The 17,852-nt window shown below is 38.6% G+C and overlaps 1 protein-coding gene across 2 annotated transcripts in view; it reads left to right on the forward strand.

Annotated features, from left to right (window-relative positions):
• LOC123498088 (cold shock domain-containing protein E1-like) overlaps positions 1-17,852 on the forward strand; it is a 56,072-nt gene that overhangs the window by 35,787 nt on the left and 2,433 nt on the right. For both annotated transcript variants that reach the window (XM_045245200.1, XM_045245201.1), the window contains exons 16-17: positions 14,767-14,935; positions 15,977-17,852. The exon at positions 15,977-17,852 is cut by the window's right edge and continues 2,433 nt beyond it. In XM_045245200.1, the coding sequence (XP_045101135.1) occupies positions 14,767-14,935; positions 15,977-16,154 (347 nt within the window). In that variant the 3' untranslated portion in view covers positions 16,155-17,852. The remainder of the gene's footprint in view (positions 1-14,766; positions 14,936-15,976) is intronic.

Here is a 17,852-nt window from a genome sequence, read left to right on the forward strand (position 1 = left end):
AGCCGCTTGCTGGTGGCTGTCTTCTCGTTCTGGATTGAAATCTAAAATTTCTCCCACTTGTTAACCATTGCAGAAAACACCTATACTTATAGAGTATTTTCTGCTTAGAATTGTGTAAACTTGCAGTAGTTAAATTTTCCGGAGAAACTCGTAAATCACCCTGTATATATGTGTGTGTATATATATATATATATATATATATATATATATATATATATATATATATATATATATATATATATACAGTCGGCGCCAAGGGTATTGGCGCGAAAAATGTGCGCCAATACCCGTGACGAATTATGAAGGACCCCCATTTTACACCTAAGAAAACTGACACTGGTATTGTCGCGAAAGCACATGGTAGAGTAGGCTGAGCTTAAGACCCACGTGCAGACAATAAAGATCTCAGTTGCCTATAGAATAACTCAGTTGCTTTTTGTGATTAGTCGTTACCGCATCAATTGTTTTTTCCGCTCTGACGTGCTGTGTTTTTTGTGGGATTTTTGTAATAATGCCACAAGACCCAAAGCTCACAAGGGAGAAAATTGCAGCAATAAGCTCACTTTATAAGGCAGGAAAGTCTAACAAGGATATATCAATCCAGACCAGAGTATCGTTGCGCAGTGTCCAGAGATGGACAAAGAAATGCAAGACAGCGGGAGGTGATTATCCCCCACTCCAAGTCAAGAGGACTGGACCAGCTAAAAAGACATCAAAAAGGACTCTGAAGGTTATCCAAAGACAGGTGGAAGCTGAACCAAGAATAACAGCTAAAGAATTGAAAGAAAAAAATCCAAAACTCCTGCAAGATGTGTCTGTTAGGACAATACAACGCCGCCTCAAGGACGATTTGTCTTGTGAGCATCGGGCACCAAGACGCAAACCTCTTCTGACGGAGAAACAGAAACACAATCGTGTGAAATTTTGTAAGAAATATCTAAATTGGGATAATGAAAAGTGGAAGAAGGTTTTGTGGACCGATGAGGCTACATTTAATGTTACTGGGAACCGAGGAGGTAAGGTTAGGGTCCGTCTGGGTGCGGACCTGTACCATCCCAAGTACACACAGGGGACAATCAAGCACCCTGATAGTGTCAAGGTATGGGGTGCATTTGGGTACTATGGTGTGGGCAAGCTGTTTATATTACCTAAAAACACAACAGTGAACAAGGAATCATATTTGGAACTGTTGTGTGACCATCTCGAGGACTGCTTTGATGCCTATAAGAGTGAGGTGTTCATGCAGGATGGTGCCCCTGCACACACAGCAAAACTAATCAAAGAATGGCTTGAATTTGTAGGAGTGGATTACATAAACGATTGGCCTGGTAATAGTCCAGATTTCAATCCAATTGAAAATGTGTGGGGACTGATAAAACGAAGACTACGAGGACGTAACACAGCAACTGTGGAAAAGCTTCTGAAGGAGATTAAGGACATTTGGGACAACTTAGAACCCTCAATGCTCCAAAGACTGGCTGAATCTGTTCCTCGACGCCTTGAGAGCTTTCTGAAAAGGAAAGAACTCCCCACAAAGTATTAGAGGCTGGTAGGTTCTACATACATGTTAGTATTGCACTTGTTTTAGTGCTATAGATGAAAAAAAAAACATCGCGCCAATACCCGTGGCGCCGACTATATATATATATATATATATATATATATATATATATATATATATATATATATATATATATATATATATATATATATATATATATATATATATATATATATATATATATATATATATATATATATATATATATATATATATATATATATATATATATATATATATATATATATATATATATATATATATATATATATATATATATATATATATATATATATATATATATATATACAGTAAGGTCCCGGTTACGCCAGTCTCGAGTTACGTCAAACTCGCACTTACGTCAGTCCACTTTAAGGCAATTTAAGATTTAAAAAATTGAAAATTTATAAATCATAAAGCGCAGGGTTTATTGTTATTGTTGGCCTCCAGGCGTCATTAGTGGTTATCCGCCACACCGCCCACCTCACGCTTGAATACAATAACACTCTACGTACCTCAGTTCCACCACACCGTCGCCCCTGGCAAGAGTGTTCCTACATCTGCGTTTGCTGACTATCTTAGTATCTTGCTCAATGGCGCCAAAAAAAAAAACTCCTGAGTGATAGCAGTGATGCTAAGAAAAGGAAAACCATTACGCTACAAGAAAAAGTGGACATAATTAAAAGACATGAGAAGGGAGGTAGCAGCTGTGTATAAGGGAGTGAAGAAGAAAATGGGAAGCCCGTTACCATGACAACGGGGAGGTTGACGACCTTGAGGGCTTGCGCACCTATCACAACAATAACAACTCCGGAGCCTTCGCCTGGGCCACACGACACTTGCAGCTAACTTGCACTGTCTGTGCCTGTCTGCTGATCCCTATTGCCCACGCTTCTACTCCCACCGCACTGCACTACGCTCCCAACTGTCCACCCTGGGCGTCACAACATTCGACCTGCCCACCCTCCTGGCGGCCTCAAGCATCCACCCCTCTGGCAACCTGCAGTCTTTCGCGTTCGCGGCCCTAATCAATATATAGTTGTAAATAATATACCAATATAACAATATAACCTTTTACTTACCTGAATAACCATAAAAAATGATTGGTTGAAAACTCGATAATATGCTTTGAAAGTACAAAAACTCGAGTTAAGTACAAAATCGACTTTCGTCATGTTACAGGAATGTAACTCTGACGTAACTCGGGACCTTACTGTATACGAGTATATATATATATATATATATATATATATATATATATATATATATATATATATATATATGTAGTGCTTACTGCAATTTTGCGAGAAATGGGGTAGCATTGTGAGTCGCAAATTTGGAAATCGCAAAATTGGAAGTATTATTCCTATGGTCGCTTAATTTTTCAATATTTTTCTAATATTTTGCCCATATTTATATCATATATATTGAGCCAGGTATCTTTCCATATGAATGATCACAGTGTTTGTATGATGGCTACGAGAATCAAAAATCTGTTCACCATAGGTTTTTACAGCTTTTCAATTTTCTCAGTTTTTAAACACCATTCTCACAGTTGATTCTCCCACACCAAACTCTCTGGAAATATCACAGTTCCTTTTTCCATCTCCTTTTATCTTAATTATCTTCATCTTCTGCTCCAAAGTTAGCCTGTTTTTCTTGGTTGGTGGCGCCATGTCGCACAAAGGCGATCACAAGGATTCCTCCAAATTTGCAGAGAGAACTCCGTGGAGGTGTATGTAAACAAATGGAAGGCGGGAGGGAGCGGGGCAGTGTTGCCAGATGAGTTTCGTTGAATTACTGCCAGATTTTTATGAAAACTAGCCAAAAACCATCAAACTATGATAAATATAATATAAATATGATAATAATATAGTATAATATGATAAATATGAATAAATTAATAAATATTGCCTATATAATACAGTAATATATAATTTTCGGGAATGCTATCTCTCCCTCCACCACTCGCAATAGCGGGAGAGAGGAGCAAGATGGGGAAATTTAAAAAATGGCAATTTTTGGTACTTGGTCGCAAAATTGGCTTATCACAAAATTTGAACTCACAAAATTGGAGTAACCTCTGTATATATATATATATATATATATATATATATATATATATATATATATATATATATATATATATATATATATATATATATATATATTACACATATATACATATATACAACCCCCGCTTAACGAAGGGGTTATGTTCCTAAAAAACCCTTCGTTAAGTGAAACTTCGTTAAGACAACCGATTATGACAAGTTTAACCCCTGACTTGAACTTCCATTGAGAGTAAACAAAGAGAGAGTGTATCATAGTACAGTGAAAGGTTTAATGAAAATAGAAATTATGAAGTTAAACATTTAGGCAGTTTAATTTAAGTCATTTTAATGTACACTAATGTATGAATGTACGTAACTTTATAATGATAAATTTATGAAGGGAGTGGGAGTGAAACCGGAAAGACACTAACCGGCAATCTGTGGAATTTAAACAAACGGCACATCATTGTATCACATACAAAACTTATGTACCACATTTCCACAAGGCTTTCCATTTTATCCATTGTAGAGTCACGAGTTCAGGCGGTTCTTTTAGCTTGTAAGGAAGATACGGTCTCACCAGCCTTCTTAATAGAATCTACTGACTTGAAATTAGTAGAGACAGTAGATGGAGCCAAGATGGTGGCGAGCAATGCTATTAGTTTTCTCGCCTCTCATGTCTGTGAATAATATCCAGCTTCACTTCGAGAGTAAGAGACTTCCTGGTCTTCTTAGCAATGCTATAGTCTTTCCACTCTATGAAGTCCAATAAGGGTGGGGTAGGTATGGTCGTTTACAACTAGCCATGCTGCCAATTCAACCTTCTTACATGCGTCTCTCTCTTATTTATCATCCTTGTGCTGTTTGAAAGTGATATTTTATGTATTGCGTGTATAGTAAAGGAAATTACGTAGTAGTGTGTATGTTTGTGATGATAACGACGATTGTATAAATTCTATGGCATGTGGCAGCGTTTTTTTCCCATGTTGCCACGGTGGTGGTGGTGTAGGTGTCCCCTTTCATCTCTCTGCTGGGTCAAGTCAGGCCAGGCCAGAGTTGCCAGGTTGGCAGGTTTCCTGCCAGTATACACACACACACACACATACATACAAAAGGGGTTTTCTGAAAGTTTGAGAGAAAATGGACCAAAAACTAAGGCGCCGGAGTATTATTATTATTCATTTCGACTTTTTTCCACACTACCTAAATAATAATACTACTACTACTAATAATAATGATAATTACAGAGAGAGAGAGAGAAATTAACAGATGGGTGGTGGGTCGGTACTTAATCTGATAATTGGGAAGAACTGGCAACGTCGCACTCATGGGAATTCCAGAATGTGTCCTGCCCTGAACGGACTTCATAGAGTGGACGCGACGCACTATAGGTGACATTGCAGGGCGTTTTGGTGGTAAGTTGAGCGAGGAAAGACGAGCTGGTGCTGGTGTATTCAAAAGCATGTCGGCTTTTGTGATATGGCGGTGCTTTCAGACTTGTAAAAAATTGCCTGGATAAAACTTCGTCAAAGCGAGTATGGTGTTCGTTAAACGAGCAGATGATAGTAAAATGAAACCTTCGTTGTAGTAAAATTTCGTTGTGTGAATATATATATATATATATATATATATATATATATATATATATATATATATATATATATATATATATATATATATATATATATATATATATATATATATATATATATATATATATATATATATATATATATATATATATATATATATATATATATATATATATAATATATATATATATATATATATATATATATATATATATATATATATATATATATATATATATATATATATATATATATATATATATATATATATATATATATATATATATATATATATATATATATATATATATATATATATATATATATATATATATATATATATATATATATATATATATATATATATATATATATATATATATATATATATATATATATACAGGTATCCCTTGGTTAACGATAGGGTTACGTTTCCCAAAAACAGATCGCTAACCGAAACGATCGCTAACTGAGGGATTTGAAATTATCAACTACATACATGTATTTCGCGATGCGTAAATAAACGACACTTTCTATGTTGTTAGTTGTTATTTACACCTTTAGAATTGGTAGTACTTACCTTGAGGAGTGGATGTGATATGCGTAGTGTGTTGTTTTGTGCCCCGAGGGACACAGGGCCTTGGAGGATTAAATCTCATCATGCCCACACCGACCCAAACTCGGTCAGCTGCTTCAAACCCTTCAAATTCTTGAGAGAATACGTTTTCCAGTGGGGGTGGGTCATCCAGGCTCTCCTCATCGTCACTCAAGGTTACGGTGGATGTGAAGGATAGATTGGATGTGGGTGGAGTTGTTTTGGAGGTGGATGGAGTTGTTTTGGAAGTGGGTGGAGTTTTTTTCGAGGTAGCAGGACGAACTTTGAAGTACGACGAGATGACTCCTATGGAAGTAGATGGGATTGCTTTTGAGGTGGATGGGGTAGCTTGGGAGGTGGATGGAGTTGCTTGATCGGTAGATGGGGTTGCTTGGGATGTGGATGGGGTTGCTTGGGCGGTGAGTGGTTTGAAGAAAGATGAGATGACTGTCTGTTTTGCCATCCTTTTCTTTGCCTCAAATAGTTCTTTATACACTTTCATGTCATTTTCTATAGCATTAGTCACGCCATTACTTCGGTTTGGGTTGGGGTCATTCTCCTGGAGAAGATGTATGGCCTGGTTAATATGATTAAAAATCTCCTCGAAAATCTTGACGGAGAGGGTTCTTTCAGGCTCCTTGTCCTCCTCCATTTCCTCCAAAGTATTTTGTTTCTCCAACTCCATGAGGTCGTCGTTGGAGAGAGGCTCAGAATGACTGTCCAGCAGTTCTTGTACGTCATTCTCGTCCACCTCATTGAAGCCTGCCTTATGGGAGATATGAACGATGTCTTTCCTTACTGCTGTAACATCGACAGGGACTTCCTGTTTACGTTCCACGCACTCAGGCCACAAATTACGCCAACATCCATTCATTGCCGACTTGGACACCTCCTTCCATGACTCGTCGATGTTGTCGATCCCCTTTTTAATGTTATAATCCTTCCAAAATTGTTTCATGGTCGGCTTGTCAGGGGTGTCAATGCAGGCCAACAGCTGTTTCATGGTGCGCCGCTGGTAATAGGCCTTGAAAGTAGCGATGACTCCTTGGTCCATCGGCTGGATGAGGGCAGTTGTGTTTGGGGCATAAACATGACCTCAATATTATCTGCCCAGTCATTCATGCTCTCTGGGTGGCTGGGGCGTTGTCACACAGCAAGAGAAATCTGTTAGCAATGTTGTTTTGGGCAGCATATTCTTTTAGGAATTTGGAGAGGTATCCTGTCACGTAACTTTGCATGATAACAGTCGTCATCCACCCTTTTGTTTGCCTTCCATACTACGGGCAAATATTCCTTAATATAGCCAGACAGAGCTCTTGGGTTTTGGGAATGGTAAATAAGGCATGGTTTAAGCTTAAGATCACCAGCGGCATTCCCCCCCACCAATAATGTTAACCTGTCTTTAGATGCCTTGAATCCTGGTGCCGACTTCTCCTCCTTTGCTATAAACGTTCTCGATGACATCTTCTTCCAATACAGGCCTGTCTCGTCAAAGTTTAGAACCTGCTTGGCTGAATAACCTCCTTCCTCGATGCGCTCTTTAAGCAAAGGCTTGAAGGCGTTTGCAGCGGTTGATCCGAACTCGCTGCCTCCCCACTAACCTTGAGGTTGTGTAGACTCCCACGATGTTTGAAACGTTCAAACCACCCCTTACTGGCCTTGAAGGACACTGTCTCGCCTATGTTGAATTCTGGTTTCAGGTCCTCCCACAGGCTCAGTGCCTTAGTAGTAACGAGTTGGGTAGAAAGAGGCATGCGGGTGTGTGTGGTCTTCAATCCATAGCCTCAGCAAACGTTCCAATTTTTCCATAATCGGTTCCCTGTTACGAGTTGTTGTGTGTTTGTGCAGGTTTGTGACTTGGTTGGCCTGCTGCTTCACTTGTACTTTTTCTGGAGAACTGTTGATACAGTTGATTGAGATAAACCAAGGGCACGAGCAATAGAGTTTACCCCTTCACCACCCTCATGACGAGTCACAATGTTCAACTTAATATCAAGGCCAATGCTCTTTCTCGATTTTTAGCCTTATCTCCCGGTGGAGAACAATCGTTGGGTCGCTTGGAAGCCATCACTAAGTTCACTTGATCACAAATAAGCACAAAAAGAAGTTTAGAGCGAGCGTGATAGAGTTGTTGTTGCACAATCAAAACAGCGGAAAGACTGTGGTGTGTTTACTGCACGGGCCGCGGGTGGATGGAGGCGCTGCGATCGCGATTGCGATCGCGATTGCGATTGGTCAATCCGATCGTTAACCGAATTTTGGCGATCGTTAACCAAAAATAGGGATTAATTTGGAGGGATCGTATGAGCGAAATATCGTTAAGTAGTCGATCGTTAACCGAGGGACACCTGTATATATATATATATATATATATATATTAAAATGAAACCTTCGTTGTAGTAAAATTTTGTTGTATGAACCTTCATTAAGCGGGGGTTGCCTGTGTGTGTATATATATATATATATATATATATATATATATATATATATATATATATATATATATATATATATATATACATAGGCAACCCCCGATTAACGAAGGTTCACACAACGAAATTTCACAACAACGAAAGTTTCATTTTACTACCATCTGCTCGTTTAACGAATACCAAACTCGCTTTAACAAAATTTTATTCAGGTAATTTTTTCCAAGTTTGAAAGCACCACCGTATCACGCAAACAGACAGGCTTTTGAATACACCAGCGCCTCTCATGGACAAAACGCGCACCACTCACTCCCCTAGTTAAAAACAATAACAGTGTCAACAGCAGCTCATCTTTCCTCGCTCTACATGCCACCAAAACGCCCTGCAATGTCGCCTAGCATTGCTAAGAAGATCAGGAAATCTCTTACTCGAAGAGAAGCTGGATATTATTCACAGACAAGAGAGGCGAGAAAACTAATAGCATTGCTCGCCACCATTTTGACTCCATCTACTGTCTCTACTATTTTCAAGTAAGCAGACTCTATTAAGAAGGCTGGTGAGACCGTACCTTCCTTGCAAGCTAAAAGAACCACCTGAACTCGTGACTCTGCAATGGATAAAATGGAAAGCCTTGTAGAAATGTGGTACACTTAACCCTCGGCTATCGTGCCCAATTGGGGCAGAAATAGCTGCGCCATAGCCAAAAACGCGATAGCCGAATTGAACAACTAATGGTGAAAATTTTTATTGGTGCCACAACCACAAATTTCACTCCTAATATCCATCATTTTTACCTTTTTTTTTAATTACTGTATAATCCACTGGTACCAATTAAAACATGTCAAGGTTATAAAAAAAAAATCACATCAGCTCATTGTATTTACTGTACCTTTTGTCTCATTGGTTCTGTGATGGTAGGAGGACGGCGTGGAGGGTTGGTGGCCATTGTGAGCACAAAAAATGGTAGAATCTGGCTATCACTGTCTAGTGGGGAGGACGCGCACTCAGAGACTGTTTCATCTTGGCGGGAAGGCGGTTTTGGCCAATGAGTGTTCAGATATCCCATGACGTCATGGCTGGGCGCGCGATAGCAGGAATCTAAGGTCGCGCTAATGTAATTTTAGCAGCTTTTCATAGGTGCGTGATAGCAATAAAACCCGATAGCTGAAGTCACGATAGCCGAGGGTTGACTGTACATAAGTTTTGTATGCGGTAGAATGATGCGCCCTTTGTTTACATTTCACAGGTTGCCAGCTAGCGTATTTCCCGCTCCACTCTCCCTCCCTACATAAATTTAAGATCATCATCATAAAGTTACTTACATACATGCATTATCATACATTAAAATGACTTGGTCTTAAATTAAACTGCCTAAATGTTTAACTTCATAATTTTTACTTTCATCAAACCTTTCATTGTACTCTGATGTACTCTCACTTTGTTTACTCTCTATGGAAGTTTAAGTCAGGGGTTAAACTTGTTATAATCAGCTCGCTTAAACGAAGGAACTTTTAGGAATGTAACCCTTCGTTAAGCGGGGGTTGCCTGTATATATATATATATACACTTAACCCTCGCCTATCGCGCCCAATTGGGGCTGAAATATCCGTGCCATAGCCGAAAACGCGATAGCTGAATTGAACAACTAATGGCAAAAATTGTTATTGGTGCCGCAACCACAAATTTTACTCCTAATATCCCTCATTTTTACCTTTTTTTTTTTTATTAATGTATGATCCATTGGTACCAATTAAATTCAATAAATTCATAAACAACATTTCACAGCTAGGGTTCTGTCTTGTCTCATTGGTTTACGTTTTGTGATGGTAGGAGGACGGCGTGGAGGGTTGGTGGCCATTGTGAGCACAAAAAATGGTAGAATCTGGCTATCACTGTCTAGTGGGGAGAACACGCACTCAGAGACTGTTTCATCTTGGCGGGAAGGCGGTTTTGGCCAATGAGTGTTCAGATATCCCATGACGTCATGGTTGGGCGCGCGATAGCAGGCATCTGAGGTCGAGATAATGAAATTTTAGTAGCTTTTCATGGGTGTGTGATAGCAATAAAACGTGATAGCTGAAGTCGCAATAGCCGAGGGTTGACTGTGTATATATATATATATATATATATATATATATATATATATATATATATATATATATATATATATATATATATATATATATACATATACATACATACATACATACATACATACATACATACATACATACAGTAATATCTTGAGATACGATAGCCCCAACATACGATTTTTTTTACATGCGATGAAAATTTTCATAATTTACGCATTGAAATACAAAGGTATTTTTAAGATTCGAGTAGCTATCGGATCGCTCGGCTATCCGTGTCCACCTGAACATTCAGCCCACGTTGTGTATCATTGTTCATCCTTTGTGCACGTATATGTCTGTGCTCCTCGGCAGTGGCTATTTTTCTTAAGTTTTGTGAACTCAAGACCCCATTATCATGAGCCCCAAAAGTAAAAGTTTGGCAAGAAACACACAAAATAGCCTGTATTCATATACTGATTACACTTAGAAATTCAATAAACGAGTGAATACAAATGGTGTTCTGCCCACAAGCAACTCTTCCTCTTTGCAATGCAAAGAATCAGAAGTCTCTGGATGTCATGGTTACCAAAATATCACAGGTTGAATGAGGTAGTATCATCGGTTTACGTGGCCTTGCATCTGATCGGGTTCAGCGGCCTTTGCTAGAGTGATAGAAAACAGGTATCTCTCTCTCTCTCTCCCCTTCTCTCTCTCTCTCTCTCTCTCTCTCTCTCTCTCTCTCTCTCTCTCTCTCTCTCTCTCTCTCTCTCTCTCTCTCTCTCATGACGAGAGACCCGAGGTATAGAAGTAAGGCGCAGTGAGGTGGCGGAATCAGACACAGTGAAATCACTGTCACTCCCACTATCCTTCGTTGGTGACAGTGACTTAGAGCATATGTCCTGATGAGTGTTGCCAGCTCACAAGCAAAGAAAATGAGAAGAAAATAGCCAAAATATCAAAATATAGCCGTAAAAAGCCTAAACGTCTATCAACGTGCCCTGAGTCTTGCATGATGAACGTCTATCAATGTGTCCCGAGTTTTGCGGGTTAAGTTGTTATTTTGGGCAATATAGTTCATTTATACCATGCATACATTAACATTGTATTTATCTTATATTAAATATATTTGGTTGGTACTTAAAGCATGTTAATTTTTTTTTGGGGTGGGGGTAAATTCATATCACAAGAATGAATTGATTCTATTTCCCTTAATTTCTATGGGAAAAATTGATTTGATAAACAATTTTTTTTATATACAACAATCGTCATGGAACAAATGAAATTCGTGTGTCGAAGTGCCACTGTATATATATATATATATATATATATATATATATATATATATATATATATATATATATAACAAAGGTTCACACAACGAAATTTCGCTACAACGAAGGTTTCAATTTACTACCATCTGCTCATTTAACGAATACCAAACTCACAACGAAGTTTTATCCAGGTAATTTTTTCCAAGTTTGAAAGCCCCGCCGTATCACGCAAGCCGACAAGCTTTTGACAAAATACACTAGCAGCCACAAATACTAAGGCGTGGCTCAGGAGAAATCCTGGGACACCTGTAGAATCAAGATCAAGATCAAGCCTCTCGTGGACAACACGCACCACTCAATCCCATAACAGCGTCAGCAGCAGCTCGTCTTCACTCGCTCAACTTACCACCAAAACTCCTTGCAATGTGGCCTAGCATTCTTAAGAAGACCAGGAAGTCTCTTACTCTCGAAGTGAAGCTGGATATTATTCACAGACACGAGAGAGGCCAAAAAACTATAGCACTGCTGGCCACCATCTTGACTCCATCTACTGTCTACTATTTTCAAGTCAGCAGACTATTAAGAAGGCTGGTGAGACTGTATCTTCCTTGCAAGCTAAAAGAACCACCTGAACTCATGACTACAGTGGATAAAATGGAAAGCCTTGTGGAAATGTGGTACATAAGTTTTGTATGCGGTACAATGATGCGCCCTTTGTTTACATTCCACAGGTTGCCGATTAGTGCCTTTCCCGTTTCAGTCTCCCTCCCTTCGTAAATTTAAGATCATCAACATTATAAAGCTACGTATATACATACATTAGTGTACATTATAATGACTTAAATTAAATTTAACTGCCTAAATGTTAAACTTCATAATTTTTACTTTCATTAAACCTTTCACCGTACTATGATGCACTCTCGCTTTGCTTACTCTCAGTGGAAGTTTAAGTCGGGTTAAACTTGTTATAATCGGTTCGCTTAACGATGTTTCGCTTAACGAAGGGCAACCCCTTCGTTAAACGGGGGTTGCCTATATATATATATATATATATATATATATATATATACATATATATACAGTAAGGTCTCGGTTTATGTCAGAGTTACATTCCAGAAACATGACGTAAGTCGATTTTGTACGTAACTCGAGTTTTCGTACATTTCAAAGCATATTATTGAGTTTTCAACCAATCATTGTTTATGGTCATTCAGGTAAGTTAAAGGTATTGTTATATTATTTACAACTATGTAGGAATATGAAACACAAGCTTGTTTTTGTTGTTGATTAGGGCCACGAACGCAAAGGACTGCAGGTTGCCAAGAGGGGTGGACGCCTGAGGCTGCCAGGAGGGTGGGCAGGTCGAATGTTGTGACGCCCACAGGGCGGACAGCTGGGAGCGTAGTGCAGTGCGGTGGGAGTAGAAGCGTGGGCAGCGGGGCAGGAAATGCAATAGGAAAGGGCAATAGGGATCAGCAGACAGGCGCAGACGGTGCAAGTCAGCTGTGAGTGTCGTGTGGCCCAGGCTAAGGCTCCGGAGTTGTTATTGTTGTGATGGGTGTGCGAGCCCTCAAGGTCGTCAACCTCCCCGTTGTCATGGTAATGGGCTTCTCATTTTCTTCTTCCCTCCCTCACACACAGCTGCTGCCTCCCTTCTCATATCTTCTAATTATGTCCTCTTTTTCTTGTAGCATAATGGTTTTCCTTTTCTTAGCATCACTGCTGTCACTAAGAAGTTTTCTCTGGTGCCATTGAGCAAGATACTAAGAACTTGAGTCAGTAAACGCAGAAGTAGGATAACACTCTTGCCAGAGGCGATGGTGTGGTGGAACTGAGGCAGGGTGTTATTGTATTCAAGGGTGAGGCGGGCGGTGTGGTGGGCAACCACCAACAATAACAATAAATCCCGTACTTTACGATTTATAAATTTTTTATTTTTTTAATCTTAAATTGTCTTATAGTGGACTGACGTAACTACGAGTTTGACGTAACTCGAGACCGACGTAACCCGGGACTTTACTGTATATATATATATACTGTATATATATATATATATATATATATATATATATATATATATATATATATATATATATATATATATAATATACATATATATAATATACAGGGGATCCTCATGATTCGACCGTTCGCAGTTTGAATTATCGCCAATTCGAATTTAGTTAATTAATACCCAATCCTCAAGGTTCGACTGACTGACTCACCAATTCGACATTAATATCTCGCGTGCCACCCACCCAGACTTAAAATTTTGCCTTTCCGCACATATCTCAGGTGTGGAGGTATGGACATAAAATTTCGCCTATCCATACCTGTTTCAGGTGCGGAGGTACGAACTTAAAATCTTGCCTTTCTGTTTTGAAAATTTTTTCGTACTTTGGACCTCCGCACCTTGTTTGGTGGCCCACAGGTATGGAGGAGTGGAGACGTGGACAGAGGTACGGAAGTGCCCAGCTCTGATATGTAGTAAGAGAGAGGTTAGGTTTAAGGGATGAAGGAAATTATGTAAAAAAAGCAAGATGACACATATAGGAATAAGAGACAGTATAGGGTGATAAAGTCTCTTAGGTTGTGTGTAAGAGAAAGGGATAGAGAATGAGAATATGTAAAATTGGAGAATGAGAAAGCTAGAATATACTATTCTCAGCTTTTGAGGATCACACACATTTATAAATCAATATAAAGGCAAGATAAAATAGTTAGCAGATGCATTAACTAGGAATTCAACCTGTCAGGATGCTTCATGGTAAATATTAATCTGACATGTTATTGATTAGACCCTAAGTGGTTTTTTTTTTTTTTTTTTTTTTTTTTTTTTTTTTTTTGCTCCTGTATATGCAAGCATGAGATTTATAAGTATGTGAAAATAAAGAGTATGTTAACATTGCCATCCACTGGAAGGACATTCCATGATCATACAGGCTTATTTCAAAGTATGTTTTCTTAGCTCTCTCTCTCTCTCTCTCTCTCTCTCTCTCTCTCTCTCTCTCTCTCTCTCTCTCTCTCTCTCTCTCTCTCTCTCTCTCTCTCTCTCTCTCTCTCTCTCTCTCTCTCTCTCTCTCTCTCTCTCTCTCTCTCTCTCTCTCTCTCTCTCTATATATATATATATATATATATATATATATATATATATATATATATATATACACATATATAAATTTTATGGTCCAGGTCAGTATGGCTTCCTCAACTATGAAACTGAAGAAGGGAAAAAGTTGTTCTTCCACCAGTCAGAAGTAAAGGATGGCAACTCCCTGAGCCCTGGGGATGAAGTTGAGTTTGTTATCATCACCAACCAAAAGACAGGGAAGTCCTCTGCTTGCAGCATCTCTCGAATTATGTAAGTTTTGATTGTTCTAATTCTTTGCTTTTGTTTTCTTTGCACTTTCCTTAGAATTTATTTACCAAACTATGTACAGATTGTATTGAAATTAAAGCAGGCCAAATTCATAGTTTAAGAAGTAAGACTTGATTCACACCATTTCTCCAGTCTTGCTCCACTCTCACTCTGGTCACGGTCCTGGTGCACTCACATGTCCGGTCCACTCTTGCTCCAATCTCACTCCCATCATTTCCTCCCTCTCACCACCAGTGAAAGTTGTGTGACTTTTCTCAAACCGATTTGGCAATAATAGCTATTGCACTTGATGAAGAAGAAGAAGAAAGAAACCAAAGTAAAAACAGAAAGAGATAGTGGGTTCATTCTATGTTTCAAGAGAGGAAGAATGAAGGAGAATTCCATATTTTGTTCTCGCATCTTATTGATGATGAGAATGAATTTCCACAGCTACTTCAGAATGAACATTGGAACATTGAGAAGATTCCATAAAAAATTGAGGAAGATCTGAAAAATGAGAACATGTTTATAATCATTTACCTAGCTTTTACACTGGACTGGAGCGATAGTTTGAATCAAGCCTAAGTGGTCTCATTCTTTTTCTATGTGATTCATCCGTAGGTGAACTGGAAATTTGAATTTGACATAATGTAACCCACAGATAATGAGAGCTGCAGGAAATTCAGTTTGCTAAAAATTTTCAGAAATAATTTATTTTGTGTTAGTGAAGGAATAGAATAAAAGGCAGCTGTGTTATGTTTTACTAATGAGGAGGGAAAAATAAGGGATAGTAATGTTGCAACCTGTTTTAGTAGGGAGCATGAGGAGAGGCTACCTTTGTCAGTGATAGGCCAGAAGCAGAATGAGAGGAGGAATGTTGTAATGTGTATTCAGGACTAGAAGAGTGCTTATTGTATATACAGCTTAGATAGATGTTAATGGCAATTTCATCTCATGAGATATGCTTTTCATTCCTAAGGGGAATTTTGATGATGGATAAGTGGGACACGAATGTGGATTGTTAACATGGCCTTCTTTTTGTAGGTCCAAGAATGCTCCAACACAGCGCCCTGACCGTCTCATCAGCCGACTGAAGAACCTCAATTGTGACACCAGCAAGCCACGGATGACAGTACTCCGCCAGCCGAAGGGTCCTGATGGCACCAAGGGCTTCAAGTTGCAGCGCACTGTCTCTGAGGCTGACGTGGTGGTGGAACAGTGAGTAGGTGTTCTGGGCTGTATGTCTTACAAAATCATCAAGAAAAGCCTGTGTACTAGTTATTAATTCTCATGTAATTTAAATTCTGTGCTAGTCAATGCTGACACAATACACTATTATGTAATTTCTTTGCCAAATTTGCTGGTTTGCAAAACCCATTCATTGTGTAATCACAAGTGGGATGCAAAGCTCCTCAATTTTAGAGAATTTCTGTGTATAATGCCTAACACTGTTAAAGAACTACATAAAATCAAGTGGAACTGCAAGTAGGTGACAGGCAACTATATAACCCTTAACGATGAGTTGATTATGACAACGACATAAAGCATAAATCTTCTGTGGTGTTGTGGGTAACGAAACTGAGAAAAACAGTGCAATGCCCCATTGTAACCCAGTATTGCTGATATTGTTGGAGTGAGTGTAACGAATGTGTTCGCAACAAGTTTTCCTATGAAGAGGCCACTTAGGGTGATATCTTCTTCCCCATTCTCCTTGCTTATGTTGCTTGCTGAACATCTTTATACATATAGTTTTAATAATGCTTCATAATAGGTTAGCTTACCTTTTTTATTGTTATTTTTTCCCACACATTTTCTTCATATGATCCCTGTAGCTATTATCTCAATGGAGAATAAGCAGGTCACCCAAAAAGAAAAAAAACGCAAAAAAAATGACAAACGTGTCATCAAACTTGTGTGACTGAGCTTGACTCTTCTTTTTGAACCCAAAAGGTAGCCACCTTCATATTATGAGTGAAAGAAGAGGCATCTGAATATGTATTTGGTTTATTGACATTATTTTTCTTCTCACATCAGGTCTTTATTAGTAAATGTAAACACTACTTAACCATCTTGCTTATTAAGACTTCAGTGTGTTGTTAATTGATTGTAGCATAGAGTGTGAAAGTAAGAGTGTTTTTGAGAGTGTGTGTGCGTGAGTGAGAGAAAGAGAGAGAGTATGTAGCAGTCATCAGATGTGTACAAGTGAAGATAGGTCTTGCTCTCCCTGAATATGTTGGCCTACCAGAAGATGGACTTAGGACTGGGCAGTCCTTATACAAACTTGATAGTCATAGGGATGGTGTTCCTTCCTCCCTTTTTCAAGTTAGTACCATATGTAGGTAACTGCTTCTCCTGAGTATAAAATAGATCTGTTTGACGTGCAAAGTCAATCATATGAAAGTATCTGAGAGAATGATTCACTGACTTGTCTTGGGCTGAAGGGGTCACACAGGGAACCATGACTGACCCCTTCCCTATGACAACTGCAACAATACAAGGTCGCCAGAAATATTGCCAGGGAAGCATAAAGAATGTGTAATACTGAAAGAAAAATGTAAAAGCAAAGAAATGAGAGAAGTGAATTTAAATTAGCTTAGCCAATATATCCAAGAAGACCAAGGTGCTGCCAACAGTAACTAGAGCAACAGTTTTGAGATATATTCTTAAGTCTTGAGAAATGCTTCATACCTTTCATTAGGGCATGAGAAGCAAAGCCTCTTCAGGGCACAACTGTATTTTTTTTATTCATTCTTTTCAATTATGGTACCTCAAGGAAATAACTGGAATTAAAGAAATGCTGCTACTGTACATAATCTTGTATTTGTTTTCATGTGACAGTTCAGAGGAAAATTGTGTGATCCATGAAATCCCTCAAAATTGCTGCTCTTGAACTTTGAAAAACAATGATGGACTGCAAATG

This window comes from Portunus trituberculatus, chromosome 47 (genome assembly GCF_017591435.1).
Source record: "Portunus trituberculatus isolate SZX2019 chromosome 47, ASM1759143v1, whole genome shotgun sequence".
Classification (NCBI taxonomy): domain Eukaryota; kingdom Metazoa; phylum Arthropoda; class Malacostraca; order Decapoda; family Portunidae; genus Portunus; species Portunus trituberculatus.